Raw genomic sequence first — 16,759 nt, 5'->3', positions numbered from 1 at the left:
TGTAAATATGAACAGAATGGCCACAGACCACCAAAAATGGTGAAGTACAAACACACAGATACACGCCCAAAAATGCATGAAGTACCCAAAGGATGCTAATGACTTTAAAAAAATAATTTAATTTTCTCCGGTGGTGGGTAGAGTCGAAACCACATCTTAAATATTCAAACAATCTTGCCTGAATATATATTCACATATGCACCACGAATGAATGTGTGACGCATGTGTGAGGCACTAGATGGCACAGCGTGGTTAGAGGGAAGAGATCATACATGCCTTAATACGCTTCGGTAGTTGCAATACGGTGTGACATTACGTCTATGCTAAACACAGTAATGTCAACATTCACAGTGAGATGGCTTCTACAGATTTTTATTCATCTGCAAACCGAGAGACACATATAAATGTCCTGTGCTAATCTCTGGCAAATTAGACTTTTTCTTTTCTAAAGTATGGCTGTTCACATGGTTAGAACCAATTGAAAGTGTGATACATCTGCTGATAAAGCTGGTAGTACGATGAATCAGATTATTCTCACCCACACGTGTTCCCACGCTTAAGGAGAAAGATATTTGCTGACCTTGACCCCAACCCGGGCAATGCCGAAGGTGACATCACGAAACTCGACAGGGAGTCCAAGGATGACTTGGGTGGCCAGTGCGACGAAGTCGCAGTTCAGTGTCTTGGAGACGAAAGGGAAGGAGCGGGAAACACGCAGGTTGCACTCAATCACCCTCAGCTGGTTGTCCTGCAGGCAAAAAGAGCAAATGCACATTAACGCAGCTTGAGAAGGTGTGGAGGAGGAGGAGGATTGTGGCCCTGTGATAACATTAAGCACTGAAACACAACAAACACTTGCCACGTGTTACTCTTTTCAAGGAGCAAGGCAGAGTGACAATCAAGACTTCAAGACGAAGTACATAGCAGCCCAATAATTTTATTGCGACAGTCGCAATAACAGGGGAATATGGTTAGTTCCAATCCACATAATGAAAGCTTCCGGTTTATTCTGATGCTGCAGTCCTCTCAATATCATGTGCATTTAATGTACAAAAATGTCCGGTAATTCGAACACAGAAGTGTCTGTGAAAGTTAATTCAGTCATACCTGGGCAGCACATGCCTAGCTGCAGTGAAGCCACGCTTCCGGAATTAGTCACTCATGTGTTAGTGCGCATGCGCTGTCTAATGCAGCGCTGCACATAAGAATTCCATGCAATGAGCTTTCTTTAATTCGAACACTGTCTCATTTTAACAAACTTTTCCGGGTCCTTTGAGTGTGGATTCTAAAAATTTCACTTTATAGACCGTTTCATCGGGCGAGGAGGATAGGGCGTGCGGAGAGCCTTTCCTCCTCTCTGGCTTGGGCGATCCGGCGCGGCGCTGCTTGAAAGTATTGCTGTCGCGTGCTGCGGAACGATTTCGAGATGTTTTAGATCGTACTTTGTGAAATTTACGCCATGTTCGTTCATACAGGGTCGTCAGGGAAGCCTTTCGGTGCATCGTGTGGGGTCTGATGAGGGAAATCTCCTCCCGTACTCTTGGGACAAAGGAACGACAACACAGTAGTGCACACACTCACAAGGGCATTTATTGCACCTTTCATACATCAATGCCTGCTAGCCGAGTTGCTATCAACAAAACATGCCGATGGGCGCGCGACAAATCTAGAAGTCCGACTCACCGCGTCCTCGTGAGCGAATATGTTCGCCCCATGCTGGATCCCAACGCCGGGTCGTTCGCGTGCATAGTCACGCGAATCGTGGCGCGTTCGAAGGCGGCCGCGCGAGAGGGTCTCGCCGAAGCATCGGTCGCCGCGCACGCGGGAGTCGTCCCCCGCCACGCGCCGAGCCGCCGGGAAAGAGGGCCGCTGCACGTGCGGCACGGCACGTCTCGTCCGCTTCCGGAACCCAAAGAGAGCAAGCGCCTTCCTTTCGGCGCCCAAGTAACCTCGCGGCGCGCAACACTAGCGCCATCTCTCGCACTGCGCCTGTACCACTCGGACCGCCGCGTGTGCGGCGAAGCCGCACTACAGGAGACGCGCTATGCGGGAAAAACATCAGGGGAGGCGCGAGGGTCGCGCATCCCCACATCCCCCCAACCTTAAATCACTTCTTATTCCGGCGAAACATGTGACACGGTCTAACATTAACTCGTGCTTCGCGAACAAGATAGTACATGCAAGAGTGGTCGCGCCGAAGAAATGTCCGCACGCTGTCCATAGCATGTGAGCCGACATTGTCCCTGGGTGCACCGCTGGCGTCCGCCGGCCACAGCAGCAGCTTTGCAGCCTCGACGGCACGATCCCAGGCCAGGACTCCGGAGACGACGACGCAGTAGTCGGTACGAGCAAGCGTCGCTCGCGCCGACGTGCCCTGCTAGCAAGAGCCACCGTAGCTGTCGGTGACCGCCGGCTCTTTTGTCCGCCGCCGAGGGTTGTGAGCTGGATACAGGAGGCCGCCGAAGTCGCCGCGCCGAACTGGCCACAGCATCACCATCGCCCGGGGTGGCTCGATCGTAGTCCGGGGCAGCAGCGCAGACGATGTGCAGGCGACGGCAAACCAGGGGTGACTCCAATCACACTGCGTAAACTCAACACACTCGGCAAACACTAAAGTAGTGCAAGGGAGAGGGACTCTGTATGCGCATCGCCCACGTGGTACGATGTTCAACTCGGCTAGCAAAGATCGGGCAGCTACTCAGATGCTAAGTTCACGTGAACGAAGCTCGCTTCCTTGAGTCGAACGAGTAATTTCAATTCGTGCGAGGCTAAATAGAATGAGGGAAGCAAATTGCAACACCTCAACGCCACGGTCCACCAGGTTGTGTCCCTCCACGTGCGACAGGCAGCTTCGTAAAGCCTTAGCCCTAAAGCGTCGCTACTCTGACAACAACCGGCATCCAAAAAAAAAAAAAACAACACCCAAGATGGGCGCAAAACAGGCAGCCGCGAGGAGACGTCAGCTCTGTGAGGTGGTCCTACTCCGCTCGGTGCACACAGCATCCGAGTTGACGGCGCCCACCGTCCCAGACGGTGTCGGAGCGCCCGGTGCCAGGCCGCAATACCAGTCAGCCCGTAGTGGCACCCGTGGCCCGCGGCCACCCGGCTCCCAGAGCCGCGACTTCATCCGAGTCAAAGAGATAGAAGAAGCTATTTACATAAGAAATTCGGACCACCCACGAGGCTTCCGTACTCACTCGCTTCAGGCTTGCCACTGCTCCGCGGGCGCTCAGCCTCGCTCTCCCAGGATGCAGACCACGTGGCTCTCGTACCAACGAATGCCATTAAACAAAAACACTTGCGAAAAGGCTTAGCATGTTCACATGTTCAAACACGCCACAGCCACCGTCACCTCTCTCAAGAAAGCATGCCGCCGACGCTAGCGATCAAAATTCACGCTAGGCCTACGCTTCGGTTCAAACAAAGGTCTCGAACGAAGCAACACTTAAAATTATCGTCCGATACCCCAAGAGCCCCACGTTGGGCGCCAGATGTGGGGTCTGATGAGGGAAATCTCCTCCCGTACTCTTGGGACAACGGAACGACAACACAGTAGTGCACACACTCACAAGGGCATTTATTGCACCTTTCATGCATCAATGCCTGCTAGCCGAGTTGCTATCCACAAAACATGCCGATGGGCGCGCGACAAATCTAGAAGTCCGACTCACTGCGTCCTCGTGAGCGAATATGTTCGCCCCATGCTGGATCCCAACGCCGGGTCGTTCGCATGCATAGTCACGCGAATCGTGGCGCGTTCGAAGGCGGCCGCGCGAGAGGGTCTCGCCGAAGCATCGGTCGCCGCGCACGCGGGAGTCGTCCCCCGCCACGCGCCGAGCCGCCGGGAAAGAGGGCCGCTGCACGTGCGGCACGGCACGTCTCGTCCGCTTCCGGAACCCAAAGAGAGCAAGCGCCTTCCTTTCGGCGCCCAAGTAACCTCGCGGCGCGCAACACTAGCGCCATCTCTCGCACTGCGCCTGTACCACTCGGACCGCCGAGTGTGCGGCGAAGCCGCACTACAGGAGACGCGCTATGCGGGAAAAACATCAGGGGAGGCGCGAGGGTCGCGCATCCCCACAATCGGTAACTACTGTAGGCAGAAATATGTCTTGGGGGTGCAAAAATGTGACGCGCATAATCAGCCGCGGTTTTGCACACTATGAGTCACGTTGCATGTATGTGTTGTTTGCTATTTTGCCTATATCGATTTTAATTCAACAAAGAAAACCGGCGTCTCTGTATTACCATCATTAAATGGTGAATCAGCTCACTGTCTGATCGATTGGCATAGGGAGTAAAACATAAAACATAAGAGCGCATGCTCCTGCACGGCCAACTTACGGCAACCACGAAACATCTGAGTGGCAGGCGCTATCAAATATTTGTGATACTCTGGCATCGTTCTCACGCATATCAAGTCTAGTATGCTTGAAATTACTATATGTCTACACTAGCATTGCTGCATGAGGCCCATGGCGCTGCTCAACACAGCGATCACTGCGGTTGGTGAGCCAGCACGATACATATATAAGCTGTGTGCTTCGGCATTGCCTTTTTGGCCTGTATACAGCCATAATATTGATTTATTTCAATACCCTAAAGGCCCAATGCGGGCATTACATAGGGGGGGATTCATCAAAGAAAACTTATAAATATACTACACAGGTTAAAGATGGCTGAAGACAGAAATAAACGAGTTAAGAAGCCAGGTACAAGTTATTAAGAAAAAAAAAATGGCTAGGAACAGGAACTGGAAAATTGCACATGTAGCAAATTCCAAAAAAAAGAAAAAAAACCACCTTCAGAAGCTCCAAAACATGGCATCTAACATTTCACGCAACGATACGGCCGGCACGCACAAAAAAAGGAAAAAAAAACAACGACGCAAATCATTTTATGTTGGAATTTTCTAAGTATGACCAAAGAGCTGTCTGAAATGATGACGTTTCAGAGATAGCCGCAATGCTAGAAGGAAGCGAATTCCACTCTTCGATAGCCAGGACCAAAGGTGAGTATTTGAATCGTTCTGTTCGAGCGAAAATGGGTTTAATCTTCTTAATATGATCTACACGAGCCGATGTGTGCGGCGCCGAGAGAAGATGTGAACTTGCAAATGGTGTGGTATTGTGGTAGAGAGTGTGGAAAAAGGATAATCGGTTGAATTTTCTGCGCATGACCAGAGGCGGGAGATGGAGCGATATTTTCAGTGATGTTACACTTTGATACCGAGAATAACGGGAAAGGATGAATCGTGCAGCCTTGTTTTGTATAGATTCTAACATGTTAATAAGATAGGTATAATGAGGGTTCCAGATCACTGAGGCATATTCTATCACAGGCCTGATTAGCATGTTGAATGCGTGAAGTTTTGTATCCTGGTTGGCTTGGTGAAGTCGGTGTTTAAGAAGACCAAGTTTTTTTAAGGCTTTGGTAGTGATCAGTTCTATATGAGTGCTCCAGGATAAATTAGAGGTAAGATTTACGCCGAGGTATTTTACTGACGCTGCAGTTTCTATGATAGTATTATTAACAGTGTAGGCATTAGGACTTGTGTTAGCAGCGGAAGTAAACTTGACATGTTTAGTTTTGTCTGCGTTAACAACCATTTGCCACCTGGCGCACCAATTAGTTAGTTCATCAAGGTCAGTCTGGAGAGCAATGATGTCGCAAGGGCTTGATATTGCTCGGTAAATTACGCAGTCGTCTGCAAATAGCCGTATTGTTGATGTTTTGTTCGACGTGATGTCATTAATATATATTAAGAAAAGCAGTGGACCCAGCACCGAACCCTGGGGTACTCCTGAAGCAACACCTGTACGTCTTGATAAGAAGCTTCCTAACTTAACTGACTGAAAGCGGTTTGTTAGAAATGCGTTGATCTACTGCGTAGTACGTTGGCCCAGCTGCAGGTTGCGTATCTTTATCATCAGGCGGTTATGAGGCACGCGGTCAAAGGCTTTAGAGAAATCAATAAAGATGGAGTCAATGTAGAAGGAAGAGTCGATTACTTGATGAAGGTCCGTTATTAACTCAAATAACTGCGTCTGACACGATAAATGTTTGCGGAAGCCATGTTGGTTGTTATGAAGCAAGTTGTTCTGGTTAATATGAGTCATAATGTTAGTGTATAATATGTGTTCGAGTACCTTGCAACATATCGATGTTAGTGAAATTGGCCTGTAATTATTAGGAACGGATCTGTCACCAGATTTAAATACCGGCATTACATAAGCGGATCTCCAATCTTCAGGCACACATGTCGTATAGAGTGACTGTTGGAAAATGAGAGATAGCAGGAAAGCTGTGTGTTGGCAGGTAATCTTTAAGAGTTTCGCGTTGATACCATCGGGTCCTGGGCTAGTGTGGTGAGGTAGGCATTCAATTGCACGAGCCACGCCAAGCGCAGATATGTGAATGGGTGAAAATGGAATCTGTATATCGGCCTCAGGAAGCAACAGTGGATTGTAAATGGGCGATTCGTTCGTAAAAACTTGTGAGAAGTGGCTATTGAATTGTACTGCGCACTGTTCGATAGGCAGAGTGCTGCCGTGGGCGTCCAAAAGAACAGGAACCGTACTACCGGTTTTAGGATTAACAATGTTCCAGAATTTCTTAGGGTTGGTTTTCATCAAACTAGGAAGCGTAAAATTAAAATATTTGTTCTTGGCTTCAGAAATTAGTTTTTCAGCTATTTTGGAAATGTTTTTATAGTTTTCCCAGTCTGTAGCTTCTTTTGATCGAACCGCTTTACTAAATGCTCTTTTTTTCCTATTTAGTGCCCTGTTGACATCTGTGGTGAACCAAGGATCGTTGGTACGCGTACTTATCATTAGTTTTGAAATATATGAAAGGGTTCACAAAAGAAGAATGCTATTTTTGAGCACAATATTTCCGTAATACGTGTGAGTGCGTCGTAGAGAACTGAACGAACACAACCAAAAAAAAAAAAATTCGGTTATCCTCTTTCTCTAAAAAGCAAAAGAAAACGGGCTAATGCCGCACAACGTTTATAAATATATAACCGCTGATGCCCTATGCTTGGACCATGCGCTTTATAGAACAAAGATATCTGTAATCCAGCACCTACTATACTGCTTAGGATGCTTGCGAAGTTCGTAAACGGTCGCTTTGCTGGACAAGCTTAATTCAGACTGTAAGGTATGCTGCTATTACTAGCCAAAACTATTTTATTCATGGGTGGAAACCTCATCTATTCAACCAAGTAGTCACGCAATGTAACCTGCAGTGAACAGTTTGAACGCTTGTCAAAGTATAACAGCTCAGCTCCTATCGTAGCAGAACGGTACCCACGCTGTTACGATCGTCGTGTATGTTTCATGGCTCCTAAACCGCAGCTTAGGAATAGATGATAATACTGCAATAATATCACATTAGTGATTGGAACATTCAGAAATACACAAGTGATCTCCGATGGTAATTGTAGGCTCAAATACGCGCGCACACTTCGCGCTGCGTGTTCCGTCCACCTCAACGACAGCAGAAATTCTGGCCATGACGCCTTGAACCACTTCAGCACGCCTCACAGAATCATTTACCATGTAGAAGACGCACGTCATACTAAACAGACCGCACGGTCGCGCAAACAAACGCCAGAACCTACCGCCGAGCGTATACCTGCCATACAAAAGACCGCTTTCGCCCAAGCCAGTATGGCGCTGCTCATAGGCGGCGCCACTGCGCTCACAATATGGCGGCGCCCACGAAAAAACGGTCTATATGGAAGCTCGAGACAGATCCACGCCACCAGCACCGCAGCCCTCGCTGTGATGCTGTTCTACTCAACAAAGCATGGGCAGCTTGTGCGTGGATGCTCTCTAGAGACGCAAGGTGCATTTGGCAGCCAAAACGACAAAGCAAAGTCGTCACACAATCAATGCTACACTCAATAACCTCGGTGGCGAAGCCAGGGCAGCATTTTGCCTTTCACTGCAGGCACCCTGCCCTGCGTACGCAGCCCTGCGCCCTGCGTACGCCCCTGTGTACGCAGGGGCGTAGGGGCGCAGGGGCGTAGCTGCCCTGCGTACGCACCATTCTGAGTGGAATGGGCAGTAAATGTCAAGCTAAGGTTATCTAATATTTCACTGGGCACTAACGCCAAAGGCCAGTCTTGTCTTGTGCACCGTCGACGTGTAACATCTGCCACGCCACTGGCGGCGCTCATCCGCCAGCATTGTGAGATTGCCCGGTAGCTTCCGCGTGGTTGTTCCTTCTGCTCAGCAGGAGTTGCCTTGCGTGCTGCACTGCACCAAAATGTCGCACAGAGCACCACCCAAGGAGTTCCAAGCACACAGCTAAACCTTATATTGCTGTCAATGCTCTGCCCTTTGGGCAAGACAGCCAACATTTTTTTCAGACACTTGATTTTCTGGACTTGCTCCATTGCTCCATTACTAAAACACCCTCGTAGCACTGTCATCTTGTCAGTAGAACCAACGCATAACAGGAACCAAAATTTCACACGCTGTATCGTTCCTTGACAAGCTTTGTTTCATGCCTACGCATGAAACATATCGTGCCTCGGCCATGGAAGCCATTGACATGTAATCTAAATGATGTCACCAGAAGGACCCAACTCACCTTCGCAATGAGCTGCATGTTGTATGGTCCGCTGACGATGAGTGCCTCACCAATGGCCTGGCAAATAGTGCGGATCTTGGCAAGGGTCTCAGAGTTCAGATCCTGAGGTGGAGTCACGAGTGTAGCGTCTCCAGAATGCACACCGGCATTCTCGACATGCTCAGAGACCGCCATGGCCACCAGAACACCGTCCTTGGCCACAGCGTCCACGTCGATTTCCTGTGTGCAGTTTTCGTGACTCGTGTCAGACTCACGTCAGATGGCAAATGATTTTGTGAACCCCTTTTCAAAGTGGCACAGCTCTCAATGAAGTTCTAAAATTATTAATTCTTCATTGCCAAACAAGTAGCAGCTATAACGTACAGGCCTACCAAAGCCACAGAGGGCTTAAAGGGCAAAATGTGTCAATCAGCAGGCAAATCGCAAACACAACATAGCAATAAAAAAAAAATTGTCTTCACATATTGCACAAATATGTAATAGCTGTTTGCAAGCATTGCCGCAGATCCCAACAAAGCATACAATTCACACTGACGAAAAGATAGCATGGAGTACAAAATCAATTCAGACGTAAGTAAACAATTTTTGAAGAGCACTAACAGGAGGTCACGGTAGCACAATGTAGGCAGCACAACACAAACTAAAACCTCTAACGCCTCTAACAACCAACCTCTTAACCTCTAACAAGATCAGAGATTAAGGCATCATAGAGATTTTTTTTCAACTTGTACATAGTCTTGACCTGAAAAACACTAGGGGGCAACTTATTGAAATACAGTAAAAATGCTGGGCTGTGAAAAATCTTCAAATTAAGCAGATCTTCCAATTACCAAAAAAGAAGAAAAAGAAACAGAAAAAGAAGGTCAATACTGCATGATACAAGCATGTCAAGTTTATTTTCTATGTAGCAGGACCACTTAAAGTGATCACTGATGTGGGATTGTTTGGTGTAGTAGTTCGCTGCAAAAAGGTCAGATTCCCTAGCCTGCTAATCATGCACCTCTGAGTTCAACAAAGCTCTGAACTATGTTCACAGACTTAATAACCGTCACTAAAGCAAGTGCACAAATTGGCTCATTATTAGGGCTGTGTGATTATTCAAAAATTTTCAATATTATCGAGTATTATATTTTTAATATTTGTATTTCATTAAAAAAACTAGGTATATGAAAATTTTCGAATATTCGGTTGGACACGAATATTCAAACAAATTGAATATCTTGCTGGCTGTATGGGAGAAAACACGGTTCATGGCACTTGATTCTATCAATATGTGTCTGGTTTTGTGCTTTATTATGCAATAACTTCGTCCTGCTGGCAAAAGAGCACACTTAGCCACTGGACGTCTAAGCTTTGTGGGAAAGGCAACCTCTCAGTTGCAAGGGGCATAGGTTAGTGGAGAGTGAGGGTGCACTCTTTTGCAATGCCACCCCCAATCTGAGTTTATTGCTTGACAGCAAATGAGACGAGTAGCCACTGGCATAGGGTCAAATGGACGTGAATTTACGGGCATTTGATGTTGCAGAATAAGGCACAGGTTGGCGAGGACAGAATGCTAGTGGGAATTCCTCAATTTAGCTTACCCGTGCACATGATCGAGATTTCTCACGTAGTTGGGATTCGAACACGTACAATACACTGGCAGTGGAGAAAATGTGACAACACATGCGATGCAGCTGGCATGTACATGGGAAAAACAGGAAACAGAAAAGCAAAATTGCCCAGTTATTGATGGTGATAATGAAGCTTTGACTTGCTTATTTTTAGGGACAGGTAGAGGTAGTCTGCTAGCCAGGTCAAAATAAACAGAAATTTAATATGCACTACCACACAACTTAGGCACTTTGTACAGCTGTACAGCCTGTCAGCACCCACATCGCAGAATCTAGTGCTTGCTCAATCGATGGTGTCTGGATAAACAGTTTTCACGTGATTTAAAGTATGGCTTTCAGGGTTTTCAGGGCTATGTCAGAGGGCGGACTAGGTGCCGTGTTAACACGACACTATTTGCATCGTATTCGACGGGCGGACTTGGCAGACTTTGATGTGTGCAAAGCACCTGAAAGAATGAAGCCCACATACTTGTTTGTTTCCAGTATAAAAATTATAGCGATTGACCTCTTCCTTAACACCAAGCAACAACAGGCCGTTCAGTGAAAAAGTGTTACTGGACCATTGACTTGACATATCAATGATAGCTAGCCTGACAGCCAATCAAAGCCTCTAGTGCTCCCGTCATGCAAGTTGCCTTGCTGCTTTTCTCGCTCAACTGTGTCTGTGCCTTGTGGACCTTCTCCTGGAGTGTTTCCATTTTGGTTAGTGCGAAGTGGCAGAAATTGCCTTTCACTGCGACGCACGAAATCATAATCGAGTCGAGCGCCGTGAGAAGAAGTCGGATGTCGGTGCAGTGAAGTCCGACTTCTTGGAAGTTTGTGAGTGTGGATCATGGCATCGTGACTACAGGAAAGCTTGATCGTGGGAAATTGAACACAAGTGAATGCGGGCACAATAAGAAAAGCAACGACGACCCTTTGCTCACATCCTCCGAGGTGATTGGTGCACTCGCACTAGTCTGGTGCTTCTGTGCGAGTGTGGAAGTTTGTGGCCTCAGCTGCCCCACTCTTTGGACAATGTGGAGAAATGCGTGCTGTCGCAGGCAGCGGAGTTGCTCAAACAGCAGATACAGGACTATTTCATGTGAAACCAAGCTAGTTTCATCAGTAAAGTGCTTTTATATATGGTATGAGCTGTGGCAACTGGAAAAAATAATGTGCCGCTACCACAAGACAGTAGTGTACCGATTACTGCAAACTGCCAGAGCCGTGCAGCACTATAGCTCACCATGATGGAGCAATATTTGAACCACACTTGGTTAAAATATTAGGGATAGTGCTTACAGTGAGCTGAGGCAAGTGTGCGGCTGGTGCTGACTACTAATAAGTGTCATTTGTCGTTTGCGGCTGTTGTCCTTCCCTATCTTAATTGGCTTGAATTCGAGAAAAATCGCCTTTTTTTGACCTTCTGAATTTCTGGGATCAGCTTAGAACAGAGTAGGTACAGTATTCACCGTCACTGCTTCACAAAATCACGAGGCTTCACAGGACAGTTTTTTTCCCCCCACATTAACAGCTCACCTTTGCTTCACAGATGAACTTGGAGATAACCACAGGGTGCTCCTTGGAGACAGCACTGGCTTCATTGAGATAACCCTCGAGGTCGCGATGGGAGTAGGCCACATTCATGGCTGCTCCACTCAGCACATAGCTAGGGCGCACCAGGCACGGGTAGCCAACCTCCTCGCAGAATGACTTGATGTTCTGTGCCCAGAATGGAGGGAGGCAGAGATCGAGAAACGAACAGTGCAAGAACAAAGTCACGCACCTTGCTATATGCCCTTTTACAGAAGCCCTGTCCCACTTTGCTATGGCTGCCAAATGTTATCAAAAAGCACTGATTTATGGAACTTTTCCTATAAGAATTTTTGGAATTTTCGCTTTGGAGTCTAGAAACACAAAAAGTTGCCTATCGTTGCTTTGAGGTCTTTCCTCTCCGTTTGTCATCCCTAGTGTGCTTTATCGCATGATGTATAGTCACTCTATTATAGTAATGAAAGGCTGCAAGAAACATTATCTGGTCAAGTAAAAGAATCATTAACAGAACTGGTCCCTGACACTGTCAGAAGCATACACTGATGTTTTTAACACCTTTACAAATTCACAACACACTGGTATTTTACGATGTGTACAGTTCCACAACATGCTGATGTTTCAGGATGTGAACAGGTTCATAACAACGAATCTGTACAGATTGTGAAATGTCAATGCATGTTTTTGACAACTGTCCCCAACTCACTCTATGAGTGGTCATCTCCTTTTGCCTTGAGTGCATCGCTGTATGGGTCCTATAATGCTGCAATAGACACTGTCTCACCAAATCTACCTTTAGGAAACAAAAGCTAACAGCAGAGGAAGGTGGAGGCGCACACGTCTGTGACCACTGCGTGTGCTCAGAAGTGCAGCAAAATGCCGAAGTTCCTTGTTCACGCAATTTTCTGGTCAGTTTTTATGCTAAAAAACTAACAAACAAACCCTTACCCAATGCCTCATACGAGACCTGTAAGGACATTTATAAATAAATAAATAAATAAATAAATAAATAAATAGTACCCTGTTCATATTATGCAGTTCAAGCCTCATGTTCCTCAAGACGACATTTTTCTCAGACACAATTTTGTTTTTCTCAAGACTTAGTGTCAATGACATAAGGCACTTTAGTTGAAAATGGGCTGCTACACAAGCACTTTAAGGCTTATTTAACACAAATTGACAGATTGTCTCTATGCTCCTGTGCATCATAAAATCAAGCAGTGAAGGCACCGATTGGCACACAACTAGCAGCTTCAATTTTTTACAACTACTCTGGTAGGTAGCTCTTCGAAGACATGTCCAAAATTTCAACATCATTTGAGTCTTTCTTTATGCCATTTTAACTTATCCCTCTGTTCTTTTTGAGTGAATACATGTGCTAGCAGATAGGCTACCCTAGAAAGGCAATCACAGAAGGCGAGTTATCCAGCAAAGGACGGGAGGGATTACATTTGCAGCAGGCCTCGCTTAAATTCATTCACAAGCAGCAAGGTTGCATGCTTTTTTTCAAGAACATGTTCCATCTTCAGAGGGAGTTCCATGTGGCTGCACCATTTGAACAAGGCATAACATTGTTATCTTGGTATACTCACTGAGATCCCTCGTGTGCACAATTCTTTAATCTTGGTGGATGCAAGGACTACAAACAAATCTTTCACTGGTGCACGAAAGAAAGAAAGGAAGAAAAAAAGAAAGGATGGAATCAAAGCAGGCTCCCTTGTCCCACCTCTAAGTTGGTGAGCTCCTTCCACTGTGGCTGGGAGATGCCAATGGAATCCAGCATGCGAGAGAACTTGAAACGATTTTCGGCACAGTCAATCGACTCCGGAGACGTGCCCAGGATGCGTGCCTAAAATTAAAGAAGGAAAAAAAGAAGAATGGAATGTGCTCTGACATAAAGCTGATTTAGTGAAACTTTCAGTCCCACTTGCAAGTAAAAAAAGGGAGGGCAAGGAAGAAGGAATTTCTCAATATTTTCACAGACTAAAAGCTGCAATGTCTCACAGTTACGTAAGGAGAGGTTGTACAGTGGTTCACAGAGAACACACCTCACAACATCTTGGGTATGGTGAACATTTAACAGCATGTATGAAAAAGGACAGGTCAAGGCGACACACACCATGTGTGTCCCCTCTTCTTACCGTCCGTATGTTCAACATTCACTTCGATCCAAAACCAACTATCTCGCCAACAAGTCATGACAAAGCTCGAGCAGGCGGCCGTTTTTCTGTGTGTTATACAGTGACAAACAGAGCTACACAAACCTGACGGCGACTCACTTCAGCAGGCCACAAGCACGGGCACGTTAATGCCCACAAAAGCAGAGGAAAGCATAGCGAGTGTGATCACTCAGCTTGTACATACAGCACTGCATGGTTCAGGCAGCGGCTGCAAACTACACTCTTGCTGCTTGTTTAGTTTTTACTTGGTCATGCTTGCTGAATAATACAGATGTACAGATGTATACATTGAATGCACACACAGCATACCAAGAGAAAAACCACAGTTGCCAGCTGGCTAGTTTGGACTTTATAACAGCCTTAAAAAGTTGTGAGCATTAAAGTTCTGTTAGCTGTTGCCTGTCGGCTACATGCTGCAAAAATCTGCCGTTTCCTTCACCACTAAACCTGTTTCAATTTTTATCCTTGCATTCGTAATATATCTTGATTTAGAAATTTAGCTGTATGAACTAGCCCCTTCTGTTTGTTTCTCTTGAAAATGAGCACTGTGAAAAGCACTGAAGTTACAAGCTTAACATCACTGGTGCAGTGAGGCATATTTTTTTAACACTGTCAGTAGATTTGAATGTAGAAAGTAACTTTGTTGCTCTTTTCCCTTTTCCTTACTGACTTGAAAAAAAAAAAAAAGAATGAAGCAATTCAAGGCAACTTCTCTTTGATGGTGGTGCAGGTCAAGCTCTGCCGCTCACCTTTTGCCTGTACAGATCCATGGCGATGTTGTTGGGCAGCTGGCCGCCCATGCTCAGAATAATGCCCTCGGGTTGCTCCAGGCAGTAAATGTCCATCACAGTCTGCAAATGGAAGTGAAAAGTGAAATTCAAACTCAAAAGCAGATGAAATTTAAACTACACGTAAACCTTGATGTAAGGAAATCAACAGGCATTTTACTTTGTTATCTCGAAGTTTTGTTATGTTGAAATTCGACATTTTATGCAAATAAGTACAGTTGCCAATGAATTTTTCTGTCACAGAAGGAGCTGTAAAAGTTTCAGAGTGACCAGGGCAGTCGGATAAAACTAACTTCAACGAGAAAAAAAAGTTTCGCTGAATTCTAGAGTTGGCAACGAAAGATATGCTTTCGTGCTGTGTTGACGATATCTTCATAGTGACGGTACGAAGTAAAGCCTGAGATACTTTCGCATCCACTCCGCTGCTGTGACAGAGAGTGTCCCCCGTAGTGGGACGAACAAAGCTATCGTGAAGAGCGCAGGCAAAGGGGAGCGAACACTTCATCTGCCTCTTGTTTCAACGCATCACTGAAACTAGAGATTACGCAGGCTCCAGTGCTAAAGGCACAGGAAGACAGCGCACACGAAGCCACGGCCATCTTGGCTTGCCCATTCTTGGCACCCGCCCCAGATTACGTCCAACATAGGATGAAGGGGCTGCGTATGCGCTCGGCTACGTTGACAGCATGCAGCCAGGCTAGAAGAGGACTTAGCCCACTTTGTCCTTTTCAAAATTTCACTTTGTCTAATCTGTTAGTCTGTACCAGGCATTCCCAAACTGGGTTCTGTGAACAGTACTTTAGGATTTCGAAAGCGGCCAAAATGAATCCAACTCCATCACTCATTGGCTGGAAAACTACCTTGTTTAAGTGATTTTGTCATCTGTGCAGTTCTTTAGCTCTCATTTTTAAGTCAGTCCATTGTTGATCCATTGCAACAAACGTTGTGAGGCTGTCGAGAAGCACACTAGCAAGAAAAAATAAAAATAAAGTAGGGGTGTGGGAGAGTTTTTCGTGGCACTCTGGTAAGGCTGGTGGGCTTCCTCAAAGCCTGAAACTTTGGGAACCCCTGGCCTATACTATTGAAGCAATCTTGGCAAAGTTGCAGGACTGGTAATTTTCTAATTTTCTTATTAAGAGCCACCAAAGAGCACCTCAGCAGACAATGTGCATTGTTAGCACACTCAAGAGTTTGCACCCATTGGGGCTTATCTTGTCCCACAACGTTGCGTGCTTGGTCCTTCCAGGTCACAAACCAGATGCACGTTATCAGCATGACGTAGCATTATCGACAGGAAAGTAACCAGTGCAGAATTTTCAAGAAAGGAAACGCGAGCAAGGCAGATGACGGTTACTGTTGTTGGACAACAGAAGCCCCAAAGGATGTAAACTTTTTTAAGACTGCCGTTAGCCCATGTGACGTAAACCCTAGCCCATTTTTGCCTGATCTTGGAGGCCATACCAAGGAACAGCGCTTGTTTGAAGTGTTCCGGGTCATGCATCACTTCGTCGAGTGATAATGGCAGCATTTCTTCAGCTTCGGTGTAAGAAATGTTCGTTTTCGGTGGCTTTTTGTGATGCATCCACTCGTACTTCAAACACAAAATTTTTCATGAACTATCTACGCCATCCAAAGCTAGGCTTTTTTTACGCAATCCAAAATTTCGTTGTGCTTGTCCTTTAACCCACTCAAATTAAGTTACATTGTGAAATTTTACATGGCGAAACCACAGTATGATTACGAGGCACACCGTAGTGGGGGACTCCTGATTAATTTCGACCACATGGGGATTTTAAATGTGCACCCAATGCACGGTACACGGGAGTTTTTCCACTTCACACCAATTGATATGCAGCTGCCATGGTCGGGATTTGATCCAGCACCCTCGGGTTTATTGCATAGCAACACCATAGCCATTATGCTCTCAAATTAATGCTTCTGAATTTTAAAAAGACACTTTCAAGTACTACGCCCCCAGAACCTCAGCGGACTCCCTGCATCCACCAAGGCCCAGCAATATATGCACCCAAGCCCCCCTGTGGCGGCC

At 46.3% G+C, this 16,759-nt stretch overlaps 1 protein-coding gene across 3 annotated transcripts in view; it reads right to left on the bottom strand.

Annotated features, from left to right (window-relative positions):
- The window catches only part of r (carbamoyl-phosphate synthetase 2, aspartate transcarbamylase, and dihydroorotase rudimentary), a 187,027-nt gene that overhangs the window by 76,212 nt on the left and 94,056 nt on the right, over positions 1-16,759 (bottom strand). For all 3 annotated transcript variants that reach the window (XM_070541176.1, XM_070541178.1, XM_070541177.1), the window contains 5 exons: positions 14,674-14,775; positions 13,471-13,593; positions 11,733-11,915; positions 8,599-8,817; positions 581-748 (listed from right to left, as the gene is read on the bottom strand). In XM_070541176.1, coding sequence (XP_070397277.1) covers positions 581-748; positions 8,599-8,817; positions 11,733-11,915; positions 13,471-13,593; positions 14,674-14,775 — 795 coding nt within the window. The remainder of the gene's footprint in view (positions 1-580; positions 749-8,598; positions 8,818-11,732; positions 11,916-13,470; positions 13,594-14,673; positions 14,776-16,759) is intronic.

The sequence above is a fragment of the Dermacentor albipictus genome, chromosome 6, assembly GCF_038994185.2.
Source record: "Dermacentor albipictus isolate Rhodes 1998 colony chromosome 6, USDA_Dalb.pri_finalv2, whole genome shotgun sequence".
Classification (NCBI taxonomy): Eukaryota; Metazoa; Arthropoda; class Arachnida; order Ixodida; family Ixodidae; genus Dermacentor; species Dermacentor albipictus.
Note: the sequence above shows the minus strand (reverse complement) of the source record. Positions and strands in the feature narration are given on the sequence as shown.